General features: G+C 56.2%; 1 protein-coding gene and 1 long non-coding RNA gene across 2 annotated transcripts in view; one reads left to right on the top strand and one right to left on the bottom strand.

Annotated features, from left to right (window-relative positions):
- Window positions 1–1,446, bottom strand: part of SORCS2 (sortilin related VPS10 domain containing receptor 2) — a 468,792-nt gene extending 467,346 nt beyond the window's left edge. Inside the window, 1 exon segment of the mRNA XM_042936992.1 lies at window positions 943–1,446. Within this exon segment, the coding sequence (XP_042792926.1) occupies window positions 943–1,446 (504 nt within the window).
- A 216-nt stretch (window positions 1,447–1,662) lies between these two features.
- Window positions 1,663–10,270, top strand: LOC122218652. Its single transcript, XR_006202046.1, has 3 exons — window positions 1,663–3,069; window positions 3,775–4,002; window positions 7,959–10,270. It is a non-coding gene; the product is annotated as an uncharacterized LOC122218652 (long non-coding RNA).
- The last annotated feature ends 6,002 nt before the right edge of the window (window positions 10,271–16,272 follow it).

The following is a 16,272-nucleotide window of genomic DNA, read 5'->3' as shown; positions in this document are numbered from 1 at the left end:
GCCACCTCCCTGCACGCTTCCGAAACTGGAGATGATCAAGTAGGGCTGCTGGGAGGTGACCCATGCGTGACCATTGGTCATCTGCCCAGGGTAAAAGCGAGGCCAAGGCAGCCCGCAGGGAGGAACAGGAGGGCATCCCCACACTCCCGCAGGCGACACACACACACACACACACCGTGGTCCGCAGGAGTAGGAACCACAGCGCTGCGCTGGAGGAAGTAGGCGCCGAGGACCCTAAGAGATGTGGCGAGGCCGGGGGAGCCCAACTTCCAGAGCGGCAGGGAAGGTGGAGGGAGGCCAGGGAGTTTGCGGGCGCGGGTGGCGAGCGCGGCGCGGCGCCCAACTCCGTGGGTACGCAGATCCCTGCGCTTCCAGATGTAGCCCCGGTCACGTTAGTGGAATCCGGAGCGGGGGGAGGGGGTGGGGAGGGCGTCCGTCCCAGAATCAGACGCCGAGCTAACCGGGGAAACCCTGGAGCCCCTGGAGCGAGCTCCGGGACAGACCACGAGCGAAGTCCCGGACAGACCAGGGCGGAGAGGGTCCCGCAGCCAAAATCCCAGAACGCAACGCTGAGCAGACCGGGTGGAGTCAGAGTGGTCGAGGCGCAACACCGAGTTAAGGTGGTCCTAAAGGACCGGGGTGACCAGCGCCCCGAAGCCTCGGGAGACACCCCCTCCCGCGTAACCTGGGCTCCGGAAGCTACTAGGGGCGCCTCCGAGGTGGCTCGGGTCCTGGAAATCTGTCAGGCGGGGCGCTCACATTATCTGGGGACCTCTCTCCCCCCAAGGAACCGGTGGCCAGAGTCCAGTAGGGGCGCCGCCGCGGAGGTGACTCGCGTCCCCAAGTCGCCAAGAACGCCCGGGGTGACCCCGGGGCCGTCCGGAAGTGCGGCCCCGAGGTGGCCGGGGCAGGGGCCGCGGGGGGCGCGCGGAGGTCACTTACGCTGCTGTTCTCGCCCGTCCAGTGCACCATCGCCTGGTTGTGCGTCGCGTCCCCCTTGAGCACGAACGATGTGCTGATGAGCGAGACCTGCGCCCGAGAAGCCGCTCCGGCCACGGGCGCCGCCCGCGCCCGGCGCCCCTGGCCCGCCGCGGGGGCGCCGTCCTCGCCGGGACCGGGCGCTGGACCGAGCCCCGGGGCGCCGGGCTCCGCGCCGCGCGCCTGCCGGTCCTCGCCGCCGCCCGGCGGCGCGCGCCCCGCGGGCGGGCTCGGCGGCGCCCGGGTCAGCACCGCGCGGGGACCCAGGCGCCCGGGCTCGGGGGAGCGCCCCGCCGCCCCGCAGGCGGCCAGCAGCAGCAGCAGCAGCAGCAGCAGCAGGAGCGGCCGCGAGCGCGGCGAACGCGGCGGCGGCGGCGGCGGCGGCGGCGGCGGCGGGGCCCCGGGGCTCGGGGCTCGGGCAGCGGGGCCGGGGCCCTTCGGGGCGCGCGGGGATCCCCGGTGCGCCATGGTCGCCGAGGGGCGGCGGCGGGGCGGCGCGGGCGAGGGAGACCGCGGCCGGGAGAGCGGGAGGGCGCCGGGGAGCGCGAGCGAGAGCGCAGAGAAAGGAGCCGGCGAGGGGAGGGAGCCGGCGGGAGGAGGGGACTCGCGGCTCCGCCGCCGCCCGCGCAGCCGAGGGCGCACCGCCACCTGCCGGCCGACCCCGCGCCGGCCGAGCGAGCGCCAACCGCTCAAGGGCCTGGGCAGAGGTCCCGGGAGCGCCGAGCCCCAGAGCCCTTTCCTCCCTTCCTCGGCCCTTCCCTGCGCCTTCCCTCCTCTCTGCCCTCTTTCCTTCCTCCCTCCCTTCCTTCCTGAACTTACTGAGCGCCTACTCTGGGCCAGCCACGGTTCCAGGCCCCGGGGGGCACAGGGGTGAACAACAGCCAGGCGCCAGGCCCTGGAGCCGGTGGTCCGCGGAGGGAGACAGACCTCACCCGTGCCAACACCTTGACAGACCAAGTCACAGAGAGCCACAACGAGGACAGAGCGGAAGTGGTGCGGTGTTCTGCGGAGGCCTCTAAAGAGGCGACAGTGTAGACAGAACCTAGGGGACTTTCTAGGCACTGCAAAGGCCCTGTGGCCGCCGGGACACAACCTACTCCTGGGCAGCCACGCCTGTGCCTTAGGCTTTGGGACGTCCTGGCAGGGCAAGGCTGTGCTCCAAGCCCAGGAGCCACCAAGGGGGCAGCCCCGAACATGAGGACAGACACCCGGGTGTGGAAGCACTTAGAGGGGGCGTGGGGGGGTGCGAGGTCCCATCCAGGGCAGAGCCTGCCGGGCGGAAGCGAAGAGTGGGGAAACTGAGGCTCAGCACACAGGAAGTCGCCGCCCAAGATCATGGGCTGCTGTAGACAGACTGAGTACCCACCTCGAGTACGCTCCACGTGCTACATACAACTTGGCCTCAGGAAAATATGGAGTCCGGGTGCCGGAGAGTCTCTGAGGCGAGGCCCGCTTTGCAGCCTCTGCGGGGCCAGGGGCCAGCCTGCCTCCACCCCTCCCCCAGAGGCCTCTGCGTCAGGTAAAAATCCTCAGGGGTCTCTGTCGCACTCGCCTCCCAGGCGCGTCTCTTTGGTCCAGAGCGGGGGAGAGACAGACAGCGAGGGAGACAGAGAGGGAGCCTAACGGGGCAGGGGAGCAAAGCCTCAAACACCTGGGGAAGAGAGAGGGGGTGCAGGTTCACTCCAGCCTCCAAGAGCAGCAGCCCTCAGCACTGTCTTCTGCTGTCTTCCCCCCAGGCGGAAGTCCTAGCCAGTAACAGATAGCGTCCCAGGGGCTCACGCTGTCTATGCCCAGGCTGGGGGTGGGGGGGCCAGATGTCTAAGAAGTCTCCCCCCTTGGAATGTGCCCTCGCCCTCCCCTCCATGGTGTAAATTCCCAACCTGACAGATTCTAAATCTCAGGCTCAGGCCCCGGGTGGGGACGGGAAGCAGGAGCCATCGGCTGTGGGAACATGTGGTCTCGCACAGGGAGCAGGGAAGAGCAGAAGGGGTCGGTGCAGGGCTGAGGGAGGCGAGACAGGCAAACAGGGGCCTAGGAAGAGGCTTACAAACAAAGCACGCTGCGGACGGTGGCCGGGAGTCAAGAAAAGAGGTGGGTGGTGTCCCGGGTTAGCCGGTTCCCGGGGAGCCCTTCCCGACACCCTGGTCTCCACTCCCCTCCCCAGCCGTAATGTGAAGGCGGGGGCCGCACAGGCTCTGAGCTTCTCCCCTTGTCTGTCTGCTTGTTTTAGTAGAAGAGCCCCTAAGCATTGTCCCCAAGAAAAGTTGACTGTGACAAATGACTGAGCACCTACTCCATGCTGGACACTTTCCCAGGGACCCAGTGCATCCTGGGGAAGAAGACGGGGCGGGGGTGGGGGAAGGGGAGGAACCTGCTCTCGGGGACAAGGGGCGACATTGCAGGTAATTGTATATAATTCCCAGAAGCAGGCTGTGGGGCACGTATGATGGTCCCCTTTCCACAGCTGAGGAAATAGACTCCAGGCAGTGACTGCCAAGTTCACCAAGCCAGAGCGTGTCAGGCTCCAGACTCCAGCCCCGGCTTTCTGGCCCCAGGGCAGCCTTCCTTCCCCCATCCCGCGTAACTTGTGGTCTGCGTGCCAGGTTCACGGGTACATTAACCACTTGTAGGCACAGACGAAGCCTCTCGGCCAGGGGCACATCAGCACCACCACCCGGGCTCAAACTGAGGCCCACGTTATTGGTGACTTGGTTAAAGTCCTCGAGGAAGTGGGGGGGAGGCCCCAGGCCTGAAATGCAGGCAGGCTGGCGGATGCCTCCCCGGTGCTTTTTCCAGAACAGTCGTCTGGTTGACTCTGCCCCGATAAGGCTGCAACGCTTTCAAAAGAGCGGGACTGATTCACCCCTTCTCCGAATCCAAAGCTCAGAGACGTGGGAATCCCCAAGGTCACGCAGCTCACGCACACTGCTGGACACGGGGACACAGTGATGGCGGAGACAGACAAGTACCCCTGCGCTGGTGAGGAGCCCCTGTCCCAACGCGGAAAGTTCTTTTCAGACAGTAGTAAGTACCCAGGAGAAAATGCGGCAGTCAGCACACGGAGATGAAGGGGTCACTAAGGGGCCGGGGAACTTTGAGCGGAGAAGGAGCCAACCACGGGCAAGGTGGGAAGAGCTGGGGGGCAGGGCGGAGCATGAGAGCCACCGTCCAGGCTCAGGGAGGAAGGCAGCCGGCTTGATTTGTATTCGCAGACTGGTACCAAGTCGCTGGGGGCTTTTAAGCAGGGGAGTAAGACCGGAGACATTTCAGAGCCATCTGTCCCCCTGTGAGGACAGTACAGGAAGCTAGCTCCCTAGGAGGCCCCTGTCCAGAGTCCAGAGAGGCCTTGGTGGCCGGGCCCGGGGAAGGCGGCAGGGGACTTGCGGGGGGTGGAGGAAAGCCCGCGCCCAGCACCTGCTCGACCTGTGCTCACCCTCGTTAGTGACCCACTCGGGGACCCCGGGGGCTTCGGTGCAGGAGAAAGACACGGGGACGGGCGGCAAGGAAGGGCAGCAGGTTGTAGTCAGGCACCCTGTCTGACATCCCGACGGGGAGAAGTCTCGGGAGACGGCGGGGACAGCGTCTGCGGCGCCACCGCGGCGGACGTGCGCTCAGCCGGCGTGGGCGTGAAGGGCGACGGAAGCACCGCGTGTCACCCTGAGACACCCAGACACCCTGAGACCCTGAGACGTCCTGAGACGGGGAAGCAGCCCTCGCCATCTCCCTCACCGCCTCCTGGTTCCCAGCTCCGCGCGGGGCACTGGGCTCCGGACCCGGTCACACCCGGCCCCTGCTCCTGGGAGGGGGGAGGCGGGTGCCTCAGAGACGGCCGCTTGGCCCCCTCGGGAAGGGGAAGAGCCGCCGGGGGCCGAGGGAAGAAGGCTGGTCTTCAACCGATCCTTCAGGAGACAGGAACAAACATAATCAAGACTATAAGCTGTTGGGCCTACTCTGGCAGGGCATTGTTCTAGAAGAAAGATCTCGTTGAACCTCCTGTCTACCTAGTACCTATATAGCGCCTACATAGAGGGCGTTCCCTTCTCCCCGACCTGGGGTTCAGCAATCTATCCGAAGGGTTCCAAGGCCCACGTCCCCATGTGCCAGTGGGGTGTCCTAAGTGACACGCCTCACCTCTCTGTTTCTGTAGTTGCCTCACCAGCACGACCCCGACCCCCTGGTTCTCTGTGTCATCCCAGGACCAGCCGCGTCAGCATTACTGGGAACCGGTTACAGATGCCGATTCCCAGGCCCCACCCCAGACCCACCGAACCGGAAACTCTGGGATGGGAACGAGGGATCTGTGTTCTAATGTGTCCCCTGCTGGTTCTGACACGTCCCCCAAGTTTGAGAGCCACCGTGCTGACCCAGCGGTTCAAGGCCTGGGCTCCACGTGGGAATCACCTGGGGGAACTTTAGACAAACGCCAACGATCTCTTGACCTGAGTGGGTAGAGGATTCACGAAAAAACAGACGCCAGATGCCTGGCACATGGCTGGACCCACTAGACGGTGCTTTTCCTGAGAGGTGAGTGGGGGCCCCACTGAGCCCCCGTCCAAACCCTTCAGCTTCAAGATCCAGACTGATTCCTCCCGCCATTGCAATGTGTCCCCTTCAAAAAGGAGCAGAAAGACTTCTTCTCTCCAAGTTTCAATCAGACCACTTACTCATTAAAAGGCTCAGGTTTTTTTTTTTAATTATTGAAGGTCTCTAGTGATAGTATTTTAATTTATCTTTATAAATGCGACAGAGCTCAGCTTGGGCAACTACCCGCACGGGCCTGATTCAGAGACGGTCCAAGAACCCGTGAGCAATGCTCTTGGGGACACTTGGGGACCCAGCAGGAAGGAGACTGAGGAGACAGGCTGTTGGGGTGCCAGGTTCTACAGAGGGGAGCCCCTCCCCTGCGCTGTGGTCCCAGCCGCCCCTGGCCTGGCCTCCAGCAAAACTAAGAAGTCTGCACCTGCTTGGGCGGGGAGGGGGGAAGCTGCCAGGTGAGGAGAGGAAGCTGCAGGGGTGGGGGGAAGATGCCAGGTCAGGAAGGGAGGGCTTTCAGGTGGAGGGGGGAGCTGCCAGGGGCAGGGGGGCAGAAATAAGCCGCAGGGTGGGGAGTTGGGGGGTGGGGAGGGGAGCAGCCACATTTGGGGGGGGCTGCGGTGCCTTGCAGAAACGTCTCCTAATGACTTTCAGCAAATGACAAGGGGTTGAGGTGAGGGCTTTCAGGAGAAAGATCGAGCACAGCCATCCCATTATCAAGTTGTCAAGGACGCCTGGACGGGACTTTAACTCAGGCCAGGAACAGAAGTCTGACCCGGAGATTGAAGGGAAACGAGTCCAGATGGAGAAGGAAGGAAAGGCCCCACAGGGAGACAGGGATCTGGCTGCTCCAATCCCAACAGAGAAGGGAGACGGTGGCGGGGGCGGGAGTGGGGGAGGAGCTGGCAGTTCTTTGGGCAGCTGGGGTGGTGGTTGTGGGTGCCTCTTGGTAGAGGCAGGGATCTCTTTGCCCAGGGGCGCCACCGCTGCGGGCCAGCCAAACCCCTGGTGTGTGAGAAGCCAAGCAAGCAGGAGGCCAGAGCCCGGCAGAGACCAGGGTGACAACCGTTTCCAGCCATCCGGGCTCCTCTTTCTCATAGACGCATAGATACCGCAGTGCGACAGGCGTGTCTCCTTCTTCCGTTCATCAAGTGTTTGCTGAGCACCAGGCTTCCACAAGCAGCAAGGGGTGGGGGCGGGCCGTGACCCCAGGCATGTGACTAAAGAACCCGTGTTTCCCCACGCCCCACATGAGTGGGGGAGGCCTGGGGCGCCGTCCTGTCTGCCGGGCCCCTCCTCCTTGGCCTCCACGTGCACAGATCCCCCCAACCCTGTGGAGCCGGGATGGGGCTGGGACGATTATCAAGTCCACTGACATCCAGTGAGACCGAGGCTCCCAGAGGGCACGTGGCAGGCAGGCACAGGCGTGGGGCTGGCCCCGAGCCGCACTGCTCCCCAGCTCTCCGTGTGCATGCATAAAGCACCATGGGGACGGAGAGTGGGGCGGCGACCAGCTCCGACCAGTGCAGGGGCCACCCCTGCTTACTGGGTTGCAGTGTGGCTTAAAAGTACGCCCTCAGCTCCCCGTAGCGGGACGGTACCTCATCATCTAACGGGCACCAGGGAAGGCCCCAGAAAGTGGCCCCCGGGCGCCCAGGGAAGAGGGGTTTCCCCATCAGTCTGTAGGGGCAAGAGCCCACTGTGGTCATTCTGGCGGGCAGGGTAGAGGAGAGGAGGGCTGGCCTGCCGAGGAAACGCACAACCAGCCAGAAAGCACCCTTGGGATTCCTAGGAGCTGGGAAAGAGGGCAGAGGCCAGGAGTCTTTCCCCTGAAGCCAAGTGCACAGGCCCGGGCCCAGTAGGAGGCCAGGAAATGCGGGAAGGGACAAAAGGGAGGGAAGGAGGCTTGCAGCCCGCTCTGGGGGCCCACTTCTCAGACTGGCCCTCGCCGCCCCCTGCCCCCCACGCGCACCATACGAGGGGCCTCCCATGCGCCCAGTGTTTTGGGGGCACCATTATCCCGACTTTACAAGCAAGGCATCTGAGGCCCAGAGAGGCTAAGTGAACTGCCCTGGAGCGCACAGCTAGAGAGTGGCGATCTCCAGCACAGGGCGCTGCTGGTCACGTTTCAGAAGCGGCTGCAGGGCCGTCAACAGTGCCCGCCTCAGAGGCGGTGCTGGAAAGCACCCGCCAGAGTGTGGTGAGTGCTTGGTGGGGCGAGAGGAGCTCACGGTGGTGGCCGCGAGCGAGGCCGGGGCCTGAACTCCGGTCCCGGCCCTGCGGGTCGCTGCAGAAGTCACTGCTTTCACTCTGAGCCTCAGTCTCCTCGGGGTCACTGAGAACGGCCGTGGCACCTGTGAACAGGTTGTCGTGCAGGTGAAGGAGTGTCTGTAGGACGCTCAGAAGAGCATCTGGACGGCGGTGGCTATTTTCTTCTCTTGTTGCAGGAAGAAGGTCTTCACGTGGGACAGTGACAGACAACCCACAGGAGGTCCGTCTGCATGACCACGCCTCACCCATCGATGCGGTGATGGTCCATGGCCGTCCCCGGGGAAGTCCCCCCCAGTCCCCCAAGTGCTCTGGCCAGGGCGCAGCGTGGACCCTCCCTAGGGAAGATGCTCCCAGTCCCCCAAGTGCCCCCCGGCCAGGGCGCAGTATGGACCGTCCCCCGTGAAGTCCCTCCCAGTCCCCCAAGTGTCCTCCAGCCGGGGCGCAGTGTAGACTGTCCCTGGTGAAGTCCCCCCCCAGGCCCCCAAGTGCCCTGGCTGGGGCGCAGTGTGGACTATCCCTAGGGAAGACCCTCCCAGTCCCCCAAGTGCCCCCACCCCGGGGCGCAGTGTGTCTGCATTCACAGGGCAAGGGCCGGGAGCAGCAGGCGCTGGCAGGCAGGTGGCCTGACGGGAGGTGCGGTCCTCTGCCAGCTGCCCAGCCCCCCCGCCCCCCGCAAGCACACGCCCCCACCGCCTGCAGTCCTGTTCTTCCACCGTCAGCCTGGCCGCCCGCCAGCTGCGTGCTCTGGGCCTCAGTCTCCCCATCTGTGACGTGAGGGCATAGATAACATGACAACTTCCCCAGGACGTGAGCCCCACGAGGTGCCCCCCAGATGCTCACGTGCCGTTTGCGATGTGTGGCTGGTCACGCCTCTCAGAGTCACGTGCCATTTGCATTTAACAACGTTCGGTTTTGACTAATTCCGTTTCCCTCCCCCCCAACTTTTTGACCCTGCGGTCCTTCCCTCCCGCTTTGCCTGCATAACACCCAAGAACACAGGCTACTCTGGAATGATGTGCTGAGGACGGCGGAAGGAAGAAGGGAGAATTTATTCTGCCTGAGGTGTTGGCGAAGAGAAAAATACATTTGGGCGGGTGTTCAATGACGAGCTGGGACCCAGACGAAGTAAAACAGACTGCAGCATCTGCAAGGGACAAAAGACCAAGGTGCACGGTGCACACGGGGAGGGACAAGCGGCCTGGCCATGGAGGACGGACTATAAGACTTGGGGGGGAAGCCAGGCTGGTGCCTTCTTCCAAGGTGACAGAGACCCTTCCAGGGCTTTGAAGAGAAGGAACGGCATGATCAGATTTGTGTTTCAGAATGGCGATGCTGGCAGCTCCCGAGAGCCGGAGCTCGGGAGAGAGACCGGGCCAGCGGAGGTCATGGTGTGGGACCAGGTGAGAGACGGCAGGTTGTGAGCAGACGCGGTGGGGAGGAGGAAACGCAGGCGGGCCCCTCCCATGCGAGGCGACACACGGAATCCAAAGAGACTCAGAGGCGTCTGGGAGAACATTGATGTCACTCCATAGTTAGGGAACAAATTTGAAGATGGCTGCTCAACTCTGGACACGTTGTCTCCAGGGTGCCTGTGGAACATCCTGGAACCATCAGCCAAGCGAGGCTAGGCTGGGCTGCCGTGATAAACGAACCCCGAATCTCGGTGGGGAAACCCAAGAAAGGGGCACTGCATTCATTCACAAAGTCTGATGCAGGTCAGGCGCCTCCTTTCCGACTTCTATCTCCGCCCTCTGGAACCTCTAGCCTGCAAGGTCCCTGTGGCAGAAGAGAGAGCCGGAGAACACACAGAACATTTCCTGGGGTCGGGCCTGGAGGTCACCCCACTATCACTCACATCCCATCGGCCAGAGCCCGGGTTCATGGCCTGAACTTCCTGTAGGGAGGCTGGCAAACGCAGGAGCCCAGGGACATTTGGTGAGCCCTCCTCATCACTGGCACGCTGGCAGGAAGGCTCTAGAGGCCTTTGGAAATGGTGCCTGGGAGAGGATCAGGGCTGGAGACAAGATTTGGACATGACTATCGAATGAGATCACCCAAGGGGAAAAAATAGAGGAGGACGAGAGAAAGACGAGATTTTAAAAATTCCATGAATCCCTCTGGGGTTGTATTTAGGAATTCCCAGAGGAAGACTCAAGATACAGCCCAAAATCTCATTTCCAAATATCCAATTATTTGTTGTGTGGACAAAGCATCCAGATTCTTTCCTGAATTTTTCAGTTCCCATATGGCTCCTTGGAATCACACAGGCAGCCGCAAGCAGCTGGCAAGGGTCTTAAGCCGTGCTGTTTCCACCACATTCCGCCACATTCCCTCTGTGTCAGGCCAAGGGCTTCAGGGTCATACATTCGTCTAGAGGAGTTGTTTTTAGAGCCATCCACTTCACTAAATATTTTGAAAGAGAACTCACAGTAAGCTTGCCTTTGAGATTCATTCCAGAAATGAAATTTTTTGCTACCAAACTATTGAATATGACAATTGATTTTTTTTATTTAAATGCTTTACACACTTAAAACTTTTCCATAAATAAAAATTTTCCACAAATTATACTTGGTTGAAATCACGGTTTGAAGGGTTTCAGCTCAGAAGTTAATTAAAACTCATTGTTTTCCCTGGAAAGGGGAACTGCCTTAATTAAGACTAACAGAGAAGTGTGGGATATTTCTTCAAAATGGATCTTGCAAGGTCCTTTCCTGAGGCTAGTGCCGCCACTCTGAGACTATGAGGATCGTGACACTGGGGTCATGTCAGTTCTTGTTCTCTACTTATCCCCACAGCACAGCACAGTGCTGGGCACACAGTAAGCATTTAATAAATATTGGACAGATGGATGGATGGATGGATGGATGGATGGATGAATGGATGGAAGGGAGGGAAGGAGGGAGGGAGGGAGAAAGGAAGGAAGGAAGAGGATGGATGCATGGGTGGATGGACCACAGGAAGGACAGAAGGATGGAAGGATGGAAGGAAGGAAGGAAGGTGGATGGATGCATGGGTGGATGGACCACAGGAAGGACAGAAGGATGGAAGGATGGAAGGAAGGAAGGAAGGTGGATGGATGATGGATGGATGGATGGATGGACCAAAGGAAGGACAAAAGGAAGGAAGGAAGGAAGGAAGGAAGGAAGGAAGGAAGGAAGGAAGGAAGATGGATGATGGATGAATGGATGGATGATGGATGGATGGATGGATGGACCAAAGGAAGGACGGAAGGAAGGAATGAAGGAAGGAAGGAAGGAAGGAAGGAAGGAAAATGGATGGATGATGGATGGATGGACCAAAGGAAGGAAAGAATGAAGGAAGGAAGGAAGGAAGGAAGGAAGGAAGGAAGGAAAGACAGAATGAAGGAAGGAAAGAATGAAGGAAGGAAGGAAGGAAGGAAGGAAGGGAGGAAGATGGATGGATGATAGATGAATGGATGGATGCATGGACCAAAGGAAGGGCAGAAGGAAGGAAGGGCAGAAGGAAGGAAGGAAGCAAGGAAGGAAGGAAGGAAGGAAGGAAGGAAGGGAGGGAGATGGATGGATCTGTCACATTGAAAACTCCTAGGGATTCAGACTTCTAAATGACAACCACTGAAGCAATTTGGCAGAAGGGAAAGAGCACTGAGTTGGGAGTCAGGAGGGCCAGGTTCCAGTGTCAGCTTTCCACTGACTGAGCTTCAAGAACTTGGGAAAATCCCTTTCCCCATGGGCACCGCCATTTTCCTCCTCGGCTAAATGAATCTCGTCCATCCCAACCAACCTTCACATCCTCAGGGCGACTTCTCCCCTACCTCCGACCCTGCCCTCTGACCACCCTCAGCTCTGCCCCACATTTCCAGTCACAAGTGCACTCCAGGGAGGCAGAACTTCGACTTGTAGCCAGGTGAAGAGGTTGGCAAATGCTCCTCCCAAAAGTCAATTATAAAACCGCGCAATTTGACGAAAACAGCCATTTCCACATGCTGGAAATCATCCAAGAACAGGCAACCATCTAAGCAGTGTCCATCCTTGAAGCAGTGTCCGTCCTTGAAGACTGCTGCACTTCAGGTAGGAACCATGAGCGTCTGCACCACGCAGGCCCCAGGCTCGTCCCTTAGCACCCTCCCAGCTGGGAAGGCCAAGGCTCTGCGGGGAGGGGTGGCCATGGGCACAGCAGCTGCAGTGTCAGGGGTAAAGGGACTCGCTCAGTTTGGAGCAATGGGTGGCATCCACGCCTACCAGCAGCGACAGTGGAAACGACTGGCCCGGAGGCCGCACAGAATGGCTGAGGCTGTGTGCCCCTGGGAAGGGCCCAAGCCAGCCACAGACTTCTGACTGACCCTAAGGCCACGTGTGCGGACAAAGGAAGTATGAACAGCCCAGTGAAAAGCAAAAGCCAGGCAGACCTGAAAATGCCTAGATTTTGAACGTGCTCCTCTGCCCACACAAAGGTCTTTGATCGAGGATAGAAGGTTTACTAACTCATGGTGTTTGAGGATACTTCTGATCAAATACTGGCCGATCTCTAAGTGAGGCAGACACGGGTTCAAAGGTTATAAATTTAAAAACAACAACAACAGGGGCACCTGGGGGGCTCAGTCGGTTGAGCTTCCGACTCCAGCTCAGGTCATGATCTCACGGTCCGTGGGTTCGAGCCCCACGTCAAGCTCTGTGCTGACAGCTCAGAGCCTGGAGCCTGTTTCGGATTCTGTGTCTCCGTCTCTCTCTGCCCCTCCCCTGTTCATGCTCTGTCTCTCTCTGTCTCAAAAATAAATAAACATTAAAAAAAATTAAAAAAATAAAAATAAAAAAGGTTTATTTATTTTTTATTTATTTTCAAGAGAGAGACCTCAAGAGGGGAAGGGGAAAAGAGAGAGGAGGACACAGGATCTGAAGCGGGTTCTGTACTGACAGCAGAGAGCCCAACAAGGGGCTCAAACTCACGAAGTGTGAGATCGTGACCCAAGACGAAGTCAGACGCTTAACCGAATGAACTACTCAGGCGCCCCTAAAATGTCCAGTTTTTAACAACCAGAAAAAGTGAGAAATGCAAAGAAACAGGAGAATATTACCTAGAGTCAAGGACAAAAAAAGAGCAGTCTTCAGTCTCCAGAGATCCCTAGAAGTTGGACTTGATAGTGAAAGACTTCAAAGCAGCTGATATGTATATAGTGTATGTATATGTATATGTATAGTCAAAGAATTAAAGGAAAGTATGACAATAATAAATCAACAAAAATGGAAAAGAAATAATGTATCAAATGGAAAGTCTGGAGTTAAAGAATGCAATCATGAGGAAAGTTCACTGGAGAGGCTCAGTTGCAGACTTGACATGGCAGAAGAATACATGAACTTGAAGACAGAGTAATGTAAATTATCCAATATCAAGAACAGAGAGAAAAAAAATGATTGAACAAAAATGAACAGAGCCTCAAAGGTGTGAAGAATAACATCAAACACGATATGCGTGATGTGAGTCCTGAAAGAGAGATAGAAAGGGGCTAAATAAAAAACTTGAGGGGCGCCTGGGTGGCTCAGTCGGTTAAGCGTCCGACTTCGGCTCAGCTCATGATCTCATGGTCCGTGAGTTCCAGCCCCACTTTGGGCTCTGTGCTGACAGCTCGGAGCCCGGAGCCTGCTTCCGATTCTGTGTCTCCCTCTCTCTCTGCCCCTCCCCCACTCACACTCTGTCTCTCAAAAATGAATATATATTTAAAAAAAGCAAAAAAAAACTTTGGCCAAAATGTTTCCAGATCGATGAAAATCTTTAACCTAAATATCCAAGAAACTCAAAAAGTCCCAAGTAGGTTAAATACAAAGAGATATACGCCTACAAACATCATAATCAAACCATAGAAAGACAAAGAGGAAATCATGAAAGAAGCCAGAGAAAACCAACTCTTCGTGTACCAAGGAGCAACATATTAACAGGTAGCTTTTCATCAGGAAAAAAACAAACCAGAAGGTAGTGGAATGACATGTTCGAAGTGCCAAATGGATAAAAACGGCAAATTAAAAACTCTATATCCAGCAAAACTATCCTCCAAAACTGAAGGTGAAATAAAGACATTCCCAGATAAACAAAGATTGATAATTTATTGATAGCAAACCTGTCTTGTGAGAAATACTAAAGGAAGTCCATTAGGCTGAAAGCAACTGGCACCAGACGACAACTTAAACCCACAAGAAGAAATAAAGCAGAAATGGTAACTATGAGCGTTAATATAAAATACTCTAGGGGCGCCTGGGTGGCTCAGTCCGTTAAGCCGCCGACTTCGGCTCAGGTCATGATCTCACGGTCCGTGAGTTCGAGCCCCGCGTCGGGCTCTGTGCTGACAGCTCAGAGCCTGGAGCCTGTTTCAGATTCTGTGTCTCCTTCTCTCTGACCCTCCCCCGTTCATGCTTTGTCTCTGTCTCAAAAATAAATAAACGTTAAAAAAAATTTTTTAATAAAAAAAAAATAATAAAATACTCTATAAATACATTTTCCTTATATTTCAATTCTCCAAAAGACATAAGCAGTCAAGGGGCACCTGGGTGGCTCAGTTGGTTAAGCATCCAACTCTTGATTTTGGCTCGGGTCATGATCTCACAGTCTTGAGATCGAGCCCCACCTCGGGCTCTGCGCCGAGCACGGAGCCTGCTTGAGATTCTCAAGATTCTCTCTCTCTCTCTCTCTCTTTCCTTCTCTCTCTTTTCCCTCTGCCCCTCCCCCCCAACAAAGGAAGCTAGTGGTAATCTGAGGTGGATTTAAATAAGCGAAAATGCATTTTTGCAGTCCCTAGAATAACCACTAAGAAAATAATTCACAGTATACGTCTTTTAAAAAGGGGGGATTACAAGGGGCCACTAAAAACATTTATTAACACAAAGGAAAGCAGTAAAAGGGAACAGAAGGACCAGACAAAACAACAGTAAAAATTCAGGAGACATGGGGAAAACAGTACAATGGAAAATGCCAATATCCCGTAAACGAAGTTTTAATTTAATTAAGGTAAAGTAATTTATCTAATTCAACTTGTCATTAAATGTGAATAGTCTAAGCACTCGGATCAAAAGGAAGAAATGGGCAGACGGGGCAAGTAAGATGTGAAAACACACCATCTACAAGAGACAAATCTCCGATTCAGAGATGCGAGCAGGTTGGAAGTAACAGCATGGAACAAAGGACACCCTGCGAAAACGATCGCCATGGGAGAGCCAGGAGAAACCACCTTGGTATCAAACGAAGCAAGTGTTAAGACAGGAACTATTCCCAGAGGCAAGGAGGACCATTGCCCAATGATAAGGGCGTCAACACATGGGGCAAATATAAAACTTACAAACGCACACACTCCTCATAACAGAGCCAAAACACAAGAAAAGCAAAAACCAACAGAATTAAAAGGAGAACTGGACAATTCAACAACAGCATCAGAAGCCGTAGACATGCCACTCCTGACGACTTCTAGAACAAGACTGGTGATTTTTTCAAATCCCCAAAGATGCAGGAGATGGGAGGACATTACTGACCACACGGGGTAAGGGACCTGGTGACTTCGGGACATGCCTTCCTTCCAAGCACGTGTGGACCACTCTCCAGGACACGGCGTGGGCCAGGCCATAAAACGAGCCTCGATAAATGTAGAAAGACTGAATTCACAAACAGCACGATCTCTGACCACGACGGAATTCAATTAGATAGTAACCACAGAAAGACCTGTGAAAACCCAAAATATTTTAAAGTCGTGCCACACGCTTGTAAGTCACTCAAGGGGTCAAGAAGAAATCACAAGAGAACTAGAGAATATTTCAAAGCAGATGAGAGTCCCCACCACGTATGAAAACGCGTGTCATGCAGCTGACACAGCGCTTAGCCGGAAGCTGAGAACTTCGAACGCCTAAGTCAGAAAAAAGAATGGTCTTGAATAATCTGTGCTTCCAACCAAAGAAGCCAGAAGAGGAAGAGTACACTAAGCCCAAAGCAAGCTGAAGAAAGCAAATAAGAAAGATGAGCCCATACGTTAGCGAGATAGAAAACAGAAAAGCAACAGCGGAAATCAATGAAACCAAAAAGCTGGTTCTTTAAAAAAGTAATTTGACAAGCTTTTAGCTAGACAGAAAAAGCACCAGAGAAACAGAAATTACTGAAATCAAGCATGAAAAAGGCAGCATCATCACCAATCATCCGCAACTTTAAGATTGTAAAGGAATACCGAGACATTCCTAGAAATCCTAGCATTCCTAGCATCGTGGCTCAGGTCATAATCTCACAGTTCGTGGGTTCCAGCCCCACATCAGGCTCTGTGCTGACAGCCTGGAGCCTGGAGCCGCTTCGGGTGTCTCTCTCTCTGCCCCTCGCTCGTTGGTGCTCTCTCTGAAAAATAAACGTTAAAATAAAATTCAAAATGAAGACATCAGACTATGTTTAGTCACAGATGGCACGATCCTTTACGTAGAAAATCCCCAGAGATGCTCAAAAACACTATTGGAACTGGTAAACAAGTTTAGCAGGGCTGCACGATGTAAG

The sequence above is a fragment of the Panthera leo genome, chromosome B1, assembly GCF_018350215.1.
Source record: "Panthera leo isolate Ple1 chromosome B1, P.leo_Ple1_pat1.1, whole genome shotgun sequence".
NCBI lineage: Eukaryota > Metazoa > Chordata > Mammalia > Carnivora > Felidae > Panthera > Panthera leo.
The sequence above is the reverse complement of the archived record's forward strand: the minus strand, read 5'-3'. Positions and strand labels throughout refer to the sequence as shown.